At 39.6% G+C, this 20,426-nt stretch overlaps 1 protein-coding gene and 1 long non-coding RNA gene across 7 annotated transcripts in view; one reads left to right on the forward strand and one right to left on the reverse strand.

Annotated features, from left to right (window-relative positions):
• Positions 1–20,426, forward strand: part of LOC135412678 (uncharacterized) — a 123,246-nt gene that overhangs the window by 37,272 nt on the left and 65,548 nt on the right. For both annotated transcript variants that reach the window (XR_010429888.1, XR_010429889.1), the window contains exons 4-5: positions 3,912–3,975; positions 11,054–11,107. This is a non-coding gene — a long non-coding RNA (uncharacterized LOC135412678). The remainder of the gene's footprint in view (positions 1–3,911; positions 3,976–11,053; positions 11,108–20,426) is intronic.
• The window catches only part of PDE5A (phosphodiesterase 5A), a 50,382-nt gene that overhangs the window by 27,949 nt on the left and 2,007 nt on the right, over positions 1–20,426 (reverse strand). For all 5 annotated transcript variants that reach the window (XM_064651427.1, XM_064651426.1, XM_064651429.1 and 2 more), the window contains exons 2-7: positions 9,270–9,852; positions 8,542–8,631; positions 2,954–3,025; positions 1,797–1,886; positions 1,026–1,163; positions 478–545 (exon numbers count right to left, since the gene is read on the reverse strand). In XM_064651427.1, coding sequence (XP_064507497.1) covers positions 478–545; positions 1,026–1,163; positions 1,797–1,886; positions 2,954–3,025; positions 8,542–8,631; positions 9,270–9,852 — 1,041 coding nt within the window. The remainder of the gene's footprint in view (positions 1–477; positions 546–1,025; positions 1,164–1,796; positions 1,887–2,953; positions 3,026–8,541; positions 8,632–9,269; positions 9,853–20,426) is intronic.

Consider the following 20,426-nt stretch of genomic DNA (forward strand, 5'->3'; position numbering starts at 1 on the left):
TAGGACTTCAGTCTTGATTTAGTCAGACTTGTTCCTTAAGCCAGCTTCCTTATCTATGAGATAAGGGTGATGATTAAAATAACTTATTAAAAACATTAATAGGATTATTATCTTCTACTCTGCACCATAGTTGTCTACACAGATTTCTTACAGATCAGTTTTAGAGCTGCTCACCAAGTTAGAATTTTACTTCTCCCATTTTGTACATGTCCATAGCTCAGCCTTGTGATACCAGTGTGTACTTGGACCTGGCAAAGTGAAGAGATCAGGCCCTAATCTCCTGTTCTGCTCAGTGGGGCCTTTTCAAGGCAAGAGAGTTTGTCTGGGCACACTTCAGGGCAAAACCTGCTCTCTAAAAATAGCAGTAATACCTAGGACCCAGTAGAAATAAGGCCTGTTATTATGCAAAGAATATTAATAGCATAGTTTCTTCAGGATTCTCCTGGGATGAACAAAGGTCTGAATTCACTGGTTTACCTCTTCAGATTTTCAGCAGAATCTTCTAATTCCTCAGATTCCATGTGAAACACACTGGAAAATGTATCCTGGAATACCGAGAGGATATTTTAATGCACAGGTCTACAAGGCTGACATAAATTAGAATAGTATGATCCGTGAAAACCTTGTTGCAGTTACCAAGACCTATTCAGTAATAAACACAAGTGTAAAATTCTTTCCCTTCATTTCACATCTATACAGGATCCTGCCACAAAGACATCTTTTGGTACAACTTTAGGTGTCGTTGAAGTGTCTTGAGTCTCTACTGATGACTCTAAGAAGAAATGCCAGTATTTACAAGCCATGCCAAATTTATCTGTCAGCACAGAAATTCTTTAACTACACAAAGACCAAAACCTCCCGAGTCAACACCCAGCCTGAGCAGATGCCAGAAAATTAAAGACTGAGCATGAAAAGATGACAGAACATACTATGGGTCAGAAATCCTACAGAGTCAGGGTGGAGGGAAACCCAAACCACTCCCAGGGAATAGGCTCTTCTGCCTTTAGCCAAAAAGCCACACTCACGGGACAGTCTTCATCCACTATGAAGATGGTACACCTCTGCACTTGCATAAAGGATATTATAGTGGCAGCTATCTTCTTCAGGATTACTTCCAAAGACTGCTGCTCCTCAAAGATCAGGCTGGCAAGGTCAAGAAGCACCTGGGGAAAAGGCCTTTTGTGAAATTTTGACTGGTTGTGATTCATGCAATAATTAGCATTACTACTGTCTTTGAGTCTTCTCTCCCCTGAATCAAGGAAGTCAGTGTGTGTGTCTGTGACCAAAATTAAATATTGGCTCTCACACAGACTGCAAAGTAAGTGAATAACAGCCAGTTTGACGCTTTTGATGGAGGAAATAAATAGCACAGATGGCTGGCTGGTGTTTTGGGTCAGAGAGGCAGAATAGATTTAGGCATTAACAGGTCATCAAATGAAACCTGAGAAGTCCAGACAACACAGTTACTTGTCCTTAGGAAACCTAATGATTTCCTATGGCTCATGTGTGCATTCTGAAACCAGTGATATCTACATTTCTTAAAACTTTGGAACACAATTACTTATCTGTTGTGATTCTAAGCAGATCCTAATGAACTCATTTGGTGAGAGCATCGTTTGGATACAGCACTTCAAAGCTGCTGCTGGAGGACTCGGCTGCTCAAATGTGCTCCTATTCCTTTTTTTTTCCTCACAAGAAGCACGAAGGCAATTCGAAAAATTATCCAAATTTGCACCAGTTTAGCAACACTGAGGGTCACTTGGAAACACAGACCCCCCCGGGAAATGGTTCCGTACCTGATTGCGCCTGTTCTCCAGCAGAGACGTCTCGTACAGCTGCGCGTTGTGAAGGACAATTCCGCAAAACGCCAAATAGGCGGCGAAGTCCTGCAGACAAATGAACATCAGCACCTCGTGGAGATGACGTCCCACAGCCAAAGATAAGCTGCTGCAATGTTTTGTTTCCACTTGGAAGTATTAATTGATATTTTTGTGGGTTTTGGCAACCACACATTCAGGGTCTGGGTTTTTTCGGTTGCTCCTAATTTGTTATTTCCTCAAGAATCCCTTCCCCTTTTGTTTAAACTGATGATCTTCGCAGGTTATCTTGGTGCAAGTAGGATTGACAAGACTGATATAAGAAGCAGCTCAAAGGAATCAAGTCATTTTGCAGCAATGCTTATTTTATTTAGAAAACCTGAGCACAGACAACCAGCCTCTCTCGTTTTGGGCTATTCCACCTCTTGGAAAGGGGAAATAAAATTCTGCTAACATAGCAACCCCACAATTTTCCCCCTCTCAGTGTGGGATTAATTCTGATATCCTGCAGATACTCAGGCTGCATTTTGTTTTAAAGGGGGAGTTTTCAAAGAGAAAGGGTGAATTCTGATTCTTTTATTGCTGAGGATTAAGTCACTTCTTCAGCCTGAGCACAGCCTGGCTTTTGCCAAACCAACCTGAATGTGAAGTCCGGAAATGTTTGGAAAGCAACTGCAATGGGAGAATTAGGAATCAATTCTACTGTCTGCTCTACTGATTATCTTAGACATTGGGCATAATTTATCCAAAGCTTTTTCTTTTCCTGCAATTGCTATATTGAGAAGTGACACAGTATTTGAAAGAGAATCACTACACAAATTTTAATATTCAAAATATGTTTGTTGGCCATGCCAGGAGAGTCGGAACCATTGAATAAAAAATGATGTCTCTTACAAGTTATGAAACTGTTTTACAATGCATTTCAGGAGAGTAAGCCTGTGCTTCAGAGATAAATGACAGATAACATCGTGATCCAGAAATCAAACTATTCCACATCCACATTTCTCATGGCCTCAGAAAGACATTTGCAGTATTAGCAGGAGTTTTTACTTTCTCAGAAAAATAAATTATTAACATATGCATCCCCCATCCCCCCGGGAAAACAGAAGAGACAGAAATGGATAAAGCTTTTATACCTTTTCATCTTGTTCAGTGAAGGTGCCACCAATTCCAGATTTCTTGTTGATTGCTTGAGCCACACCAACAACCTGGAGTGTTCAAAATGGAGCAATTAGGAGCCTGGCATCAGATTGTATTTCTAGGCATATGTATAGAAGATAATAAGTGATCATTACAGGTATTTGGTTGACTATTAAATCGAATTGTTCGTATAATAAATGTTTCCCACCTTAGCCTTTCTGTATGTTTTCCTTCCTTTTGAGACTTTGCAGAGTGTTATTAATCTGACATAAAGTATAGGCAAAGCTTTTACATTTTTTCAGATTTTTTTGGCATGGTTACAAACAAGTGATAGAAAAACCACAAAGAACTTCCTTTGTTTGAGTCCAAGTAGTGTAAAACCAATGCAAGGTGTTAATGATGGTATTTTTTCATCTCGCTTCTTTGGGGATAAACAATATCAGAAGAAAACTGCGTGTGGTGGTTAAATGTTTCAAAAGTTAACTGTTAATCACTACATTTGTAACTGCTAAACTGATAGAAGGCATGTGGGTTTATTTTTGTAATGGAAAAGAAGACAATTTACTATCTCTCAGCCTCACATTCCCAAAATACTGATGTTACAAGCAAGGTCATTGTTCTGCAGGATGAATCGCTGCCAACTGTGGGCTCAAAAATGTCTGTCTGAAATAAAGCTGAACTGTCAGCTCCCTTCCACACCACCCAGCTTTTCCCACAGCCACCCTCTCATTCACTTCAGGGAGGAATATTTGTTATCCAGTGAACTTCCTTTCTGTAGTAACAATTTACCACTAGTCTTATCTACTTCCATGGCAGACTTTGAATGAAAGCAAATCCTTTAAGCAGTCAATATGCTTTTATTTTAGCCTACACGTGCAGAGATTAATGGTGACACCTTTTCTCATACCACTGTCTTCTCCGGGTATTGATTTAATTTATTTTATTTTATTTCAGTTTTGATCCAGCATAAGCTAAGACAACTTTAATAAGGCCAGAGGCTTTTCAAGGCATCCAGAAGGTGAGTGCTTTCATCTTGTGTAAATACATCCCCTCCACAAAAGCAAAGTTGTGGTGCTTAAAAAAGCTATAAGAAAACAGTAAAAGGACCATATTTATATAGAAAAAAAAAAGACTATTTAAGCTCCTTTTATCAGCACTGCAGGCTTATGATACATGAACAAAGGCAGGTGTTCCAAGAGCAATGGTCGGGTTTAGAGCTTTGTAAAGGTCTTTCAATAAAAGGTTTTAACTGAGGAGGGAAGGAGTAATGAAAATAAACCTACTAAAAAGTCATAGTTGACTTGAATATGATAAAAAAACATGCAAGTGCAAACCTTTTTCTTTGTTGTTGCTGTTTCAGTGGCATTCTAAGCTTTTAGACAACTGTGTAATGTGTGCATTTTTTTTCATACAAAATGAACAGTTTTAAAAATTCAACTGGTCCAAATTGTGGCCTCATTTATATCAGTACAAATTTCAGTGCTTCTCTACATTCTGTAGGATATGGTGTAGAGACAGTAATGAGAAAAACCTCAGATGGATATTTTTTAGCCATTGGAGTCTTGCCTGCAACCAGGTAATTAGGAGAAGATATAGGGAACTCAAGAGGATCTGTTCCTGTTACCAAAGTAATTTTGTAATTAGGACAAAAGTAAATCATGTAGTAACATTTTAGGCCATGGAGAACATATGCCTGCATTTTAGAGAATACTAAGCACAGTATGAAACCCAAATCTTCATTTTTAAAACTTACTACAACCAAATCAGCAATAACAATAGGCCTGACCAGTGATCTCTAGCTGGGAGTTATGTTTGCACCAGCAGAAAAATTGAATCCAAGGTGACACTGAGCTCAGCTGCACAGGAAACTTTCTCAGATAACAGGTACATACAAAGCATGAAATGTTTGTGGCAATAAACAAGAGAAATCTGAGATAAAGCTTGGAGAATATTGGGAAAATATAACAGGTGAGTCATGTAGCAATAAAGCAAAGATGTGTATGTTTGAGTCCTTGTCATTCTCCTGCTGCAGCTCCAGAATTAGCCTGGAGCTAATTTAGTATATTTCTTGGTCACACAAGGCAAAACTAATAGGAAAGAAAGGGGTTAAAAATATTCTTGCTGGCAGCACAAGCGGTCTTCCAGGGCTCCACTTGTCCTCTAACCTTTCTTCTCTATCTACTTTTCCCATTTAAGAAATCCTGATCCACATTACAAGAAGAGATTCCTTCTAATTCTTAGAGAACTTTATTTTTACTATTTTCTTGCCATAGCTGAGCCCTGCCTCTAAAAGTAGCAGCCTACCTAGAGTGTTTCCCAGTAGGTGATGACTGATGACTGTGCTCTGGATTTTATCTCGATTGTTTCATGCTGCAGGTTTTTCCACATTAGGATTACAGGCCTAACTCTGGAAAAGCTCTTCCAGCTCTACAGGCCATTGGTGCCCTTTTTAGTTGGTTCTTACTTTAGCTGACTCAAAAATACAATTAATTTTGCCTCCTAGGAAGATATATTTTTGATTTGCTTTTGCTGGCACCTGAAGAAAAATTACATTAAGCCAAAGAATGGTAACAGAAAGAGGGGAACTCAACTTTTATCTCATTTTCAATAAGAGAACATACCCACTTCAGGAGACAGACTAAGTGGTATTAACCTTACTTCGCTCTCCTGGTCTTGTAGAGCTTTGATTCAGGCTTATAAAATTATCCTGCAGGGACAGAACTGTATTTACAGACTTCCATTTTTAATAAACTAAAATTTCACATCCTCTTCTATCATTCACGCCAGCAGCAGTCCAGTGAATGTAACACGTGTCTCAGCATAAGCTGAAAATCCACCCAAGAAGCAAATTACTGATCTCCATAATCCTGCAGCAAGACTGCTACTGGAACTTGGGGGAGTTTGTTTAAAGTCAGCTTGGCTGGAGCTCCTCTATTCTGCAGCAACTGAGATATCTGAAGTGTTCACTGAGGGAGAAAATAACTTCCCTGGCTGGCAGGAACGTGCCTGCTCACGTTTTACACAACAAAACGCAACAGGATGTTTTCAAAGGCTGTTGGAAATAGTAGCAAACAGGGCAAAGTGAACAACAAACTAAACAATTGCCAGAATAAAACATTTCCCTAGCCAATTACTGGGAAGTTCAGTCTTAGCTGAAGCCTGGGAGAGAGGTCTCAGTTAATTCAGTTAAAAGTTCCATGTGAGAAAATCCTACAGATTTTAGAAGAAAACAAACTGAATTTGAATTTAATGCAAATTAGTATGCACGGCTGAATGGAAAAAAATGCAGCAGTAACAGAAAATTGTGTGATTCCCATAGATGTTCTGGGGCAGCTGTGGTGTCTCTGTGCATCAGAGACCTTCCATTCTCCAGATATTCCAAGCCTGTCAGAGAGCTGTGCTGAGCCTGTGTCAGCCCTGCATAACTCCCCAGGCTGGATTAAGCCAAGGAATGGAATAAGGACTGCTACTCCCTGTTGGTTCTGTTGAAATGGCTGTTTGTTGACAAGTGCCTACAAAACCAGGTGCAGGCATCCAAGGTGATAGTTATTTGCCACAGCCTCTGCAATCCTTTCTCTGGGTCCCTGAATCCAAGCCCAAACACAACCAGAAGACCTGTGCCACTGCATTTCCTGACTTTCCAGGAGCCCTAGAAGGCAAATCAGCACCATTTGGAACTTTTTCTCATTGTTACTAGTTCCTGGGTCCTTTTCATGGGCTCTTTTGTGAATCAAACTGTTTGCTTTTCATCTGTGGAATTTCTTACTAGATGTTATTTTTAAATGAGGCTTTGGTTTCTCACATGCCTCATGGAAATATAGGCAAACGTGAAAAGCATCTACTGGAAAAATCTCCATACTTCAGCAGGCCCGGAGGATTTAATAATCAGCATGAGATTTTCTTCCTCTCAATTACTGAGTCTTTTGTTTTTAAAAAAAAGTCCTAATACTAAACAAACAAACAGAAAGCCCCAGTTGCTTCTCTTTCTCAGTGCTTATTTTTGGATGACCTCCAGAATCATCTTTTGACTGTGGTTGCTGACATCCTGGGCTAAGGCAGCATTCAGTAGCCTCAATATTATTAGAGGGGCTTTGGGGATTTTTTAAATTTTATCTATTTATTTTTTAACAGGGAGGAGTCAGCATTCTGGCTTTGTTGTTCTGGGGATTTTTAAACAGACAAAGCAGCAGAATGGAAATGGAAAATTAAGGACTGATTCATTGACTCCAACGATCTCTCCAGAAACATGCCAGTCATTTGTTGTGGTGAGAAGGAGAAAAACCTTCTGGTACAGACTGTAAAAATCAGAAAAAATTAAAGTTGCAATCCTTTCTCATAAGAACTCTTAGAGTTTAGCACCTTCAAATTATTACATATGAGTATAACACTCTCCTCAAACTTCAGGTTGGCTGAACTTTTCCAAATAAACAAATTCCTGCTTCATTTCCCCTTGCTGATGCACTTAGGAGTAGAAAGCTGGCCCAGGACACGGCCCATTGCAGGTTTATTCAGCCCCTAAGTCATGGTGCACTGGACACACAGACTGCAGCTCTTATTCCTTCCCCCACCCAGCAGCAGGACCTGGGGAGAAATGGGCACTTCCACGCTCCCTGGCCAGCAAGACTTTGTAACTCAGTTCTGTTCCCATCTACATGGGGCACAGCATTTTTTGCCACTCAGCTGTTCCCACCACATCTGCTTTGCTCATCTGCTGGCCCAGGGCCAGCGGTGGCTGCAGGGGAAGACTTTTAAGCAAGAGTAGGAAAGGATCAAGTGCTGTCCTTGGAAGAACTGAAAAAAAGAAAAACATTTAGGCCAAAATTAGTAGTACGTGAAGAAAGGAAAAGCTGGCTGATCATCTGGGTCAGCTGCAGTAAGATTCAATAGACAAGTTAAATCAGGAGCTTAATCAATTTATTTAATGAAAGAAAGGTTCAGTGCGGTAAGAGCCAAGGTGAAAAACTCTGTAAGAGGAGTGAAAGATGGAAGAGCAAGAAGAAGAAGGTATGATGCCTTCAAACCAATCCTGGCAGCCTTTCTTTTGGGGAGTTTGAGCTCTCTGGAAGCAAACCACAAATGCTCTGAAAAATAAATGAATTTCGGGAGAGAAAAATCTCCACCTCAAAGCTCGGACACACTCTGTAGAGAGCCTTATCCTTTGTGAGTGTTCCTGGAACTGGTGATGTGGCTGAAGGCTCCTACAGTCAGGATCAAAGGAAACCCAAATGTACTTCACTGACAGTAACTCTTAGCTGCAGTCTCAGTGCTCTGGGATAGACCAGTAAGTGTGCAGAGAACTTTAATGCTCACAGATACTTGGTGCAGGAAGCAGGGCCGGCACTTCTAGAGTTAAATCCATATATTCTACTGCTGCATCTGGGATTAAATGCTGACAGTTCCCTTTGGCTTACATTACTGAACTGGATAAGATAAAATTAAAGTCCAAACAAACAAAAGCAGTCTTTTTTTTTAAAAAAAGAGATAGTTTTATAGTGGAAGATAATGACTGGCAGCTAATAGAAGTTTAAAGCATCAGCGTGGTTGGAAACAGTATTACATGAAGTGATCTAAGACTGCAACTTACCTCTTCCCTGTGATTCTTTATTGGCATACAGAGAATGCTCTGAGTCTTATACCCTGTGATCTGGTCAACTTCTGCATTGAATCTTGGATCCTGATACAAGAAAAAAATACCATTATTAGACTACTTGCTGAAAGATCACTTCTTTTTCTTCCTTGGTTTAAAGGCTAAGAAAAGCAGAATATTACCCAGGATAACAAAGGTTCCATTACTAGGTAATAATTATATGAAGTTGTTATTCTCAGGGTGTTAAAACCAAAACCATGAAGAACAACAACAAAAAACCCCCACCCAAATCCTAGGAGAAGCCTTTTTTTGCACCTAGACCATCATTATCACGAACATGTACACAGACCAACCATCCCTAGTGGAGCTTTTATCATCAAGAAAAGGTTACAGAAATACACTGAACGACACAGAGCCACAGAGGAACGAAGTTTCATGACTGTGGTCAGTGGTTTTGCTTTTATCAGAGGTTGCTTGTTTCGTATTTTTCACCTCAATACTGTTACAAAACTCTGGTTCTTTCAGTCCTAGCGCCGTGTGTCTGTGCACACATGTATCTACAGCACAGGTGTTACAACCAAAACCATGGGGTGGGCTTTGCACCTTCGCCAGTTTAAGCGAACACAGGTCCTAATACAGGTACTGAAGTGGCAATATTTCAACAGCTGATCATAAGGCACCTTCTTTTGGTGGAGAATTGCTCAGGAGAAGTTTCCTCGACTCACCTCATAGGCGTTCTTGATGTTCAGAGGTTGGCCTATGGCTGCCACGTGCCCCACAATGCCCTTGTTCCACTCCAGGCGGATGCAGTTGTTGGAAGCTTCTTCCAGGGTGGAGCCTTCTGCCACATCAAACAGCCTGCTGACGAGGAACTTCTCATTGGAGCTGTCCTCACAGACCAGGAACAGGGAATAGCGGTCCGCTGCTATCAGCTCGTGGATATGCAGGAAGATCTTATGGCACAGCGCCGTGACATCCAAGTGACTGGAAATGTCTTTTACAAGTTCTAATAGTCTTGAGCACTGATCCCCTGCACTGGTCTCAATCCTTGGAGATGGCAGAGGCATCTGTTCCTTCTTTTCAGAGCCTGAGAGGAAGCTCACTGCTCCTACCGAGTCCGTGACAAAAATAGGCCTTAGGGGTCTGTCAAATTCCGAAGCAGAGATTTTCCTCGCCGGTGTCCCAGGGCTGGTGGTCTCGGCACAGGCAGGCTGGTGACAAGCACAGGATTCGCTCTGGGACTTGGTTCCCTCCTTGCAGACTGGGATGGTGTGAACTCTCTCAGCAAACCATGCATTAACCATTTCTCTGTCAAACAAAAATCCAGATACAGTGAGCGATGTGAACGGAAAACCCTCGGGCACTAACACATATTGGAAGCTGATGCTGCAAAGAGGAGATCTGGAAACCTTTTCACCCAGAGGACACCGATGCACCTTTAGGCTCCTCTGTATCAATGCTTTCCAATTTTATGAAGCACTCAGCCCAGATTAAGCAGTAACATTTTATGCCCCATAAAAAAGAAGCTATTTCTGCCTAAAGGAAATACCTGGGTAGGGCAGAGGGAGGCCACTTACGCTGCGCCTTTCAGAATACAGATCAGAAGTTTACACCATCATTTTGTGCTTGAAAAGTTCCGGTCCTTCCCATTCCTAAGATCTGGATTTCTGTATAAGATGTATATACAGTTTGTATGAAGACAAAACCTTCTGCTTTAATTCTATTTTTCAGACCATTTCTGACCTCTAAAAAGATAATTCTGAACTTTAATTCCCTCTGTCAAATCACCTGCCGCCCCTCCTATTTTTATGTCACCGATCTTCTATTTTTAAGTTAACTTCCTCTGCTCTGAGTTAATGAAAAATGCTGGTTTGACTCAAAGCATAGAAGTTTTGCTTAAAAACTGTCATAAAGAAACATGAATGTTTCTATTTCAGCCCCCTTCAAAATAATGGAAGGACAGACTGTTTTCAAACATCTTCCCTATTTCCTTTCCTTGCAGATGAAACTCACTGTCTAACTCAACACAAAATACTGAATAACCCTAAAATTGTATTTTTTAAGAGTTCATCACCAATTAAAAAAATTTCATGCATCTCTAGTATTTAACTGTATTTCTCAAATTAATCAACACTAGGAAGCCAACCCTAATAATGTCCTCACTAAATACAGCATGTCTTCAATTAGGCACAAGCAAACATATCATCAATAACAGGAGGATACTTTTTCTTATCACCATAATATTTTCTTGTCCAAAATTGGGTTTGTTTGGTTGGGGGGTTGTTTGTTTTGGCTGGTTTTTTTTAAATGCAGGGCTTTTTATTTCGTTTGCTCAGTGCCGAGGATCCCTCACAGCCCATGCCCTGCTCTCAGAAGTAACGATCTTTTTGCTGCATTACATAACATACAGGCCTGTGAGCAGCAGAAAAATCCCTGTTAGAAGTCTGATCTTTTGGAAACCTTTCCCGGTGGTCATGTTTTAAATTTGGGATATTTTTTATTTGCTCAGCAGCCCACAGGAATTCTGAGAGTGGAGCTGAATGAAGCCATGGAGATGAGTCAGGTTAGTCACCCGCTGATCGGTTACATGCCCCAGTGTACTTCAAATATGCCCTTTTTTTCTTCTGTTGGGGAGGTTTGAAAGAGTTTTCCAGATTTTGCAATCACGTGTCATTTGGAGACCTCAACTGCAGGCAAACTTGCTATAAAACACTGAATTATTAAAACTACCAATGATCCATATTATAGCAGTGATACCTATTTTTTGTGGAGTTACCTCATCCAAATGCTTCTTGTAGTGAAGCAGCATAAAGAACAATTAATTTATTATTAGAACTTTAACAGTATTACTTTACAGTACCTAAAGAGGATAAATGGGAGTCGTGACCATGCATTACTGAAACACATAATATGATTTGCATAGGACAACGTTGCATTTGCAAAAGCTGTTTCAGTGAGAGTCAAAATAACAAGCTGGCATTTGGTAACATTTGGAATTTTCATTTATTGGACTGAATAAGAAAGAATAAAAATTTGGGATGAAAATGACCAAAAATATCCTTAAGGAAAATAAAAAGCTTAAGATGCAAAAAATTTGTAAGTAAATGGAGTACAACCTCTACAATCAGTGCTGGTAACTCCTGTCACCTTGTGTGTTATATGTGGGTTCTTTTTGTTTTATTCTGAATCTCCTCAAAAAAATAAATTACCTGGAAAATTTTAGCTTTTTCTAAACAAAATTATCATCTAGCACTAAGGCTGCAGAAAAGAACCTGAAAATGCCAGGTGGGTGGATTTAAACCTGAGACACAAGAATGTAGGTGCAGAATAATCAGTAGTTTTAAAGAAGTGCCTTGACCTAGATTCACAATTGTACAATTGTTGGGTGAGAGCAATTTGCAGAGCAATCTGATTCACTGCTTATTTCCTCATGAGTAAAGGAGAATATAAAATGCTGTCATTTCACCTACTTCTGGTTTACACTGAATTTACATATGTGGACAAGTTGATACAAGATGCAAGGGCAGAGAAAGAATCTGGCACCCTTTGTGGACAAAGCAAAAGCTACAGCAAAAGTTTGATTTATCAGTTGAAACCTGTCATTTTATTTATTCTGGAGTGTTGTATAATGATGTCCCCTGGCCTGTAGCAGTAGCAATCAGTACTCTGAATTCTAATACCTGCTCTCAAACTGTGGCCATGAAATTATTTAGTTTTTACCATTTTGCCTTTTTGCTGTGTAAAATAAGCTTTGGTTTCTCTGCCTCGTGGAGGTTACCGAGGGATGTGGAACATAACTGTAAAACCTTTCACATGAAAGGAATTACATTTAGCAGGAACTGACTACTTGTTGGGTATCTGCACTGTTTATGAAGCGCTGCAGCATTGAACAGAACTATATGTGGAGCTGCATAAATATGAGTAACTTATCCCTGTCCTTTAATGTCTCTTAGATGATGGTTCAGTAACTTGCCAACAAGGTGCGTGATTCTCAGAAAGCTCCTTAAGTTAACAACAACAGCGACAAATCCTTAACTAAACTGTTTAAAGCATGCTTTGCAACTTCAAACCATTTAAGCATTTTTATTTGGGCAACAGGAAAGCCATTCAAATTTGCTGGAAAAAGAACAGTGTTCGCTGACCTTTACTGAATGCCTCTTCTAACAAGGAAACTATTTAGCTCCTTTTACTCACCCAGTTACACACACGGGGGGAAGAACTGGCATTTCTCATTAGCTGACGTATTCTAACTCTATTTAAAATCTATCAGGCAAAGTCCTGACATGCATTTGCTTGTTGACACTCAATCCTATTTAACAATGCCTGACAAGAGGAGTATTATGACCAACAGGAGTACTCTCACAGCACAGAATCGACTCAACAGATAGCTGATACCAGACACTGAACCACAAGTGAGGTTACTGGAACTTAGTAACAAGTGCTATGTAGGATTAAGATGTCGTTTTTAAAGGGCTACAGGAAGAAATAAACACTTGTGACTGCTCTATTCATATGAATAGTTTGCATTAGGCATTGGCATTGTCAAGAGACGATTGTAAGCATAAGAGCCTTGCTGTAGTTTAGAAGGTGAAGGAGCAGATTCTGATCCATGCAGACAGTTAAAATCAGTGCAATGTCTCTATCCCAGCACAGCAATCACTGCCTGTTGAGGAGTTACAGCATCCATTCCTCATGACCTGGATGCATCCTTTACTGCAGTATGAGCCTTCACTCAGGAGAGCTGTGATTTATCCCAGAGTTCATAAATAGCAATTTTTTAGTCACTTCTATCAGCCAAACCCAGTCTTTCCTCTATAAAGCACAGGACAGTAGTGACTGCTGAATTTGGCTGGTGACTCCATCAGCAGGTGACAAAACTGGAGAGGAATTTTGGAGAGATGGGGATGGGAAGGGGATGAAAATACAATGGCAGGCAAAACATTTGAAGGAAAAAAGAAAAAAAGATTGTGTGATCCTCCCCTCTCTCATTGCTTATATACAAATACACATTATCTGCAGTACATGAGGACTTGGGAACTTCACAGGAATTCTTTGGCCCTGATTTGTTAAATGCTGTATAGAAAGTCCTAGAAAGCAAGAAGTTTTCAATATGAATAGGCAACAAAAATAGATCACTTGGTAAGAAAACACAGGCACAAGGATGTGACATGGCTTGAGCCAGGTCATGCAGGAGGGCACAAGTAGAACTGAAGACACCCTCAGGTCTAAGACCTCAGGAGAACCTTGCTGTATTTCCTGGGCCTGTGTGTTAAACCATGCTGACACAACACCAATCACTATTCTATTCATACACTGGGAATATTAAATGATTTACTGTAGCCATCTTCATTGTGATTATCTTCAAAATACACAGCAGACTTCTCATAAAAAAACCCAACCCAGTGAAGATGTTTAAATATTAACAGCAAGATTATGATTGTCTTGCTCACATATATAACCACACTGCATATGTAAGATAGTACCAACATGACCATTCAGCAACTGTTTGGTATCTTTGGACAAAATGGGCAAAAACCAGAATGCAAAACTAATACCAAGATGCAACAATGACAGTAAACTGCATCTCGCTTGTCTTGCACAAAGAATGCTTAATAATCACAGTACCGTAACAGAACCGAGTGAGAAGCAGCTTTCAGTGAAACAACTAATAATTCCCCATTTTCTCTGTTGCTCATAAATCTTTCATATATACCATGTTTAATGTTTCAGTAGTTGTGTGGCCTGTTTTGCTAATTTTTCACTCAAACCAGCAGTTGCTGATAACACACTTCAGGACAAGAATTCCAAACTTGCCTACTAGAAAATGCCAGCTTTCAAGTATCTGAATTCCTGGGGCCTAATCGTGCTAGTGTTGAAACCATCTGTATTTCAAGCTAAGCTTCATAACTATTTTCTCAATTGCCTTCCTTAACATAACCACTAGATGTCTTCAAATTTCTCTCCCGCATCCTGGCATAATTTAAACATGGAGATCATTTAAAGCATTAGCAATAACTCAAAGCCTATTCAGTTTTAACAAATGAATTTGGAATTCAAAGCTACTAGGACATCACACTTGCCTTCCCACTTGCTATTTCACCGTCGTGTTCTAAGTGGTTTTTTGCCTTTTCTGGCCATAGAAAAGAGGCCTCGTTAGATGGAAAGAGCAAACTGACTGTAAGAGAAGTGCTTGCAAACTGACTGAAAGAGCAGCTTGACAAAAACAACAGTTGTTTTTCCTTAAACCCTTTCCTATTATAGTTAGTGGAGATGCCATTTCTCACAGTGGTAGGCAAGCAGTTTTTCAGGATGAAGTATGACTTAAAGCGAGTGCCAATTTTTGAGCACATCTCAGTCCAATATATTAGCATACATTTAACATTAAACATTTCAAGTGGCACAAATGACTTCTGTCGGAATACAGATCTAAATTAAGGACTCTAATTCTTGGTTCAAACCATGCTCATAAAAGACTGAATTAACTTTTCAGAACTATGAAATTGCAGTCTTGTCTGAATGCACATTTTTTAAAATAGGAGCCAGAGGTTGCTTTATTATCTGTAACAAAAGTATTCAAAGTGGAGAACTAACTCTAACTGGCTGTTCTTGGCTATTTTCAAGTTTTCTTTAACAACCAAACTGCAAGCTTAACTTTTTATAAGAAAGCTTTCTTCCACAGAAGGGACCTTCTAGTCACACTATAAAGGAAGACAGAATAAATCCTCTGGGACTGAAGGTCAGATTCTAAGACCTGACCTTTATTTCTTGTTCCAAACTCAAAATTTTAAAAATAATTATGTACATAATGATTTTATTGTGGAAAGCCACAGGACAATACCAGTAATTTTGGTGAAAGATGGATTAAGACTTAAGTTCATACCTACCTGGAGACCTCAGGCCCACTAAATTCCTAAAACAGGGGTTTAGTAGGACTTAAGTGGTGCAGAGGCTTAAGGATGGCTCTCTGTGCTGGGATGAGTTCACCATAATGCACAAATAAATGGGAAAAATATACATCTTTTACTAAGCAAATATATTTAGTGGCTGTATTTTCAGTGCCAGACCTGATGTGAAATTACAACCATTGAGTTCTCCACAAGGGCCGTTTGAGCAGGGCTTCTTTTCTGGCACTTCATAAATAGCTCATTTTGAATTTAATTCCCTTTTTTTTTATATATATTGTTTTCTTCAAGTCAATCATATAAATGAGAAAGCATTCCATATAAATTTAAGTATGTTTCTTTGCCAGTGGGGAAGAGAATTACTTTTATACTGCGGTTTTGTTAACTGTATTTTTTCGTGGCAGAAGCAAAATGCTTCCGCTTTAACAGTGAAAATGAAAACAGGTGGTAAAATATTAGTTCAGGTCAGGAATGTATTGCCTGGAATTCCTTTGTTTGTAATCCTTGATCTCAGCCATGTATTCCCACACAATTCAGCTTTAATTCAGCATAAACATAGGCTGTGATGAACTTTATAGGGTCTGAAGACATCACAGGTGATTTATCATGAATACAATATGATAGTAAAGTTACCCCGAAACAAAAGAAGGCAGAAAGGGGTGTTAAAGTAGTTCCCTCATCTTATTTTCTACCTAAGGTTTACCAGTAGTGTTTTAATTAGTGTATTGTGCACACCCCTTTGTTTCTGTATCACCTGGGGCAAACTGTACGTAGTAAAAGCACGTTCTCCTTGGAGCTACTCAGAATCTTCTGCTGCCTAGTTCATCTTCACACCAAAACATTCTGTGTAGGAGTTCAGTTTAGAGCTTTTGGGGAATTTAAGATGTAAATTGCTAGTAAGTGGTTTCTTATAATTTCTCTTTCTTCAGTCTACAGTAATTGCTGGTTTAGAGGTTGTTTCCAAGACACTCCAGCACACACCTACCTTTATTTCCAACAACAAATGCCAGAAATACTCAATCACATTTACAACTTCATGAATGTGGGTAACATTCCTTACCTTCCTGAGTGCTTTTTGAGTCAGGAGTTTAAAATACTTTGAGATGATCTTAATGCTTTGCTGTTATCAAGAAAGGCATAAGGATATGGATACATTATTTATAAGTGGGATAACTACAAAGGTCATTAGACCAAGAAGAAAACTTTACAAAATTTCACAGAAATCAATTTTTTTCCTGTCCTTACTTCTCAGAAAAGCTCAGTAAACATCCAATAAAACCAAGTAAGTGGAAGAAAATATTCTGATCCCTGCCTTAACACCACTGCTTCCTGCGGTTTTTCCAAGCCATGGTCCAAAGAATCAGTGGGTCTGCAGTCCTCTTGTTAATGCTTCACACAGGGTAACTTAGAAAAAAGCAAGTCCCCCCTCAGCACATCCAAACAATGTGCACAGGATTCTGTGCCTCCCCTGGAAAGCTGTGAGGGGTCCTTCAATCATACAAGTTCAAAGCCCACTGTCTATTTACTGTGGTAAATAGGGATGAATATGGCTCACACCTGTATATTTTTAGCATTATTATTTTTTTATATGTCAGCGATACCTTTATAAGAAAAACATGGGCCAAAGCACATTTTGGTGCAGAAGACCTTCAATAGCTCTGTCTTTGAAAACCTGAATATTCCTTCAGAAAAAATTAAGTACACATGTGTTACCAAACAAAACAGTGCCATAACCCATACGACACATAATATTTATGAGAGTCGACTTCAAATAACCAGCTCAAAATGAAAAGCCCTCGAGACACAGAGACTGGAAGGCAAATGTCCCCAGTAATGCAGTGCTGCAGGCAGGACACTACAAATTGATTGTCCACCAGCCATGAAGACGAAAAAAAACCCAAACAACCGTGCTTGGGTTTTTTCAAAGGAATAATTGTAATCGATATATTCAAGTTATGCAGTTTCTGGATTCCAGCGCAGCGTCCCAGTAAATGCGACTCCTGGAATCCTCAGTGAAGCACTATGAAGTACCATGCTGTTAGGGACATTTATTTTTCCAAATACAACCCCACCTTAATTCATTTGTAAATATTTCCCAACCCTGCTAATAAGCCATTTATTTATTTATAACAAAATAATCTTATTTCCAGTGAAAGGCATATAAAATTTGGGTCAATAATTTGTCTCCATCATGCCGGACATTTAGGAGACCAGACAAAAACTGCCTGTAACAAAGCAGTTACCTCTAACCAAGAGGAGACCTTTTACTCTGGCTGTTTTGGCAGTCTGCTGCTTCTGACTGCAAAGAGCACCAAGGCAGAATCACTCCCATATTTTTAAAAGTAGGGACAAACAGGAAGTCAGAAATACACAAGTATTCCATAGGGGGTTATAATAAGTATCATGTTTGAGCATGGCAATGCGTGGATTGCTTTTTTAAAAGAACGTAAAAAGGTAAAACTTCAGGAAGACAAAAAGCCATAAATGTGATAAAAAACCCCTGCAGATTATGCCTTCATATTGTCTAGTTAGAACAATTACGGCTGCAGCAACAGGATGGGGAAACACAAGACACAATCTAAAAGAAGAATCATTTTACTTCAAAAGGTTTCTTCTTCTGGGAAGCCAGAATATGACAGGCAATTCCAAAACTTTTGGAAGGGGAAAAATAACAAGAGGAGTTGGAAAAAAAAATAAATCTTAAATTTAGTAGGAGCTGGGCATTTAGAAACTCTTGATCTTTAAATGTGCAGTATAAAAAACTCTCCAGCCAGAAGGTTTGTTACCAGCACTGTGTATCACTGAGTGAACCAAATCCATCTCATCCCCAAGTGTGCTGGTGACACACTTCCCCTTTGTTGTTCTGCACTTTGATCACACTGGAACAGCACTTCATGGATAATACCTATTTATACTGCCTCTGCACACCACTTGTCTGCCTGGTACAGGATAAAGTAGTAAAAAACTGATTCCGTAGCTTCCTACTGGCAGGATCACGGTTTATTCCCAGCCTCGAAGGAGGGATAATTCCGAGCTGTTCCCCGGGATGACACGCTGTGGGACTGCAGCCTTGCGCTGCGCAGGGAGGATCCCACGGGCACAGCTCTGTCGGAGGATATCCATGAAGCCGGCCCAGGCTCAGGGGAGGCAGTGAGGTGGCCTGCCTGCAGGCACTGCCCACCTCGGGGCATTGCACACCAAAATACAAGGGGTAAGACAGTTGAATGTCCTCATCCTCTACAACCCGGTGTGGGGCAGAGAGGAAAGCAGGTGCACGTTTGGTAAGCAGACGACCTGCAGCCCTTCCCTCCACGAGCCCAGAACACAGACTGGGGAGCCCAGGGACTCCAGCAGTTGTTATGAACTAATTGTTAATAGAAAGAAATATCATCTTTTGAAGTGCTGCCTTGCCAGAAAAGGTAATTTTTATTTGAATCATGACAACAGATGCTAATATCAAACTGCCCTGTGCAAACTGGAGACAACTATTCAATGATTATATGAGATGATGTGACTCCCATACTTCAAAAAAACCCAACAAAACAAATATGCAGGCGTAAGACCACCCAAATAATTAATTTTACAAGTATTAAGGCACCTAATTAATTTTTTTTGGTGGGAATTACCAAAAGAACTACTGTATAAAATGCTATGGGAATTAATTAATTGCAGAGGAAAATATTTAAATTATTTAATATCTATAATAAAATTCCTGTATTAGGTTCTGATTCAAAGCTCATTACTATCAGTGGCAAGGGCTCGTATGGCACTGTCATAAATGGTTGAGCTGGTGATCTTTTCCTATTATTATGTAGAAATATTTGAGAAACAGATAGAGAAACTATCTCTATCCATTAGCAATTGTGCCCGTGAAGTCAAACATGTGAAGTCAAATATGCCTCTGTGCTCCTCAAGATACCAAATTAACTAACTTCTTGGTCTGTTGCTTTTAGGACCTGTGAGAACTGTGGCATATTATGAAGCAAAACAAAAAATGAGAGGCAGTAAATTATGATTAGGAAAGAGTTGAAACTAGTTCAAGGAATGCTGCTTTACTTGAGAGAGTAAATATAATGCTAAGTAGCAAAACATTAACAGCATAGTCTTTGTTCAATGTGTGCTGCTCTACAAGGATTCAGCTAAAACAAAGCATGGCATTAAATTTTAGGGTTTTCTCTTTTCAAGCTCTAAGTAACACCACCATGTAGAACATTAAGCCTCTTTACAAATTACATCAGTTCTTTCAAACCACTCAGCTCTTCATGTCATCCTCTTTGAACCAATATACACTTAAGTAATTTGTCATTTGTCTTTTGGAGGTACAAACTTATATATAAAAAAGGTATTCCTTATTATATAGTAATAGTTTTCTATTCATACAGCAAGGACAAAAAAAAACACAACCCAAAACATTCCATGCACGACAGCAGAGAAGAGAGTTTTGAGACAAATGCAATGTTTCCATCATTTCAAAAACATCACAGAATTGTTGCCAAGCAAGAACTCAAAAGTCAACAGTTTTTCTGCAGAGCCCTCTCTAAATCAGAGGCATGGCCGTCACGGAGACACGACTGAATTGTATTTTCTGACCTACTGCCTATTTCAGAGCCGCACAAACACAAATCTGTGCCTCAGCATTAAAAAAAAAAAAAAAAAGGATTAACCAAACCTGTCCATGGGGAAAACAAATCTGGCACAGCGGTTACTATTAATTAGCATTCCTATTTGTTCAATACTACATCCAGTTTCCAAAGGAAGTGTGACAGGCTGAACTAATAAAATGCTACTTCTCAAAGCTGCTAACACCCTATTTCCTGGGCAAACAAGCTGCCCTTCAGTGACACACCATGCACTAGTGTTCCGGAGAGTATCAAGGTTAACTACTTCCACCTATGCATCCTGCACCTATGCACAGCCTGCTTTAAAACAAAATCAACATTTAAAAGACATTCTTAAAGGCATTTTTATTACTTTTTTTTT

The sequence above is a fragment of the Pseudopipra pipra genome, chromosome 4 (assembly GCF_036250125.1).
Source record: "Pseudopipra pipra isolate bDixPip1 chromosome 4, bDixPip1.hap1, whole genome shotgun sequence".
Lineage (NCBI taxonomy): Eukaryota > Metazoa > Chordata > Aves > Passeriformes > Pipridae > Pseudopipra > Pseudopipra pipra.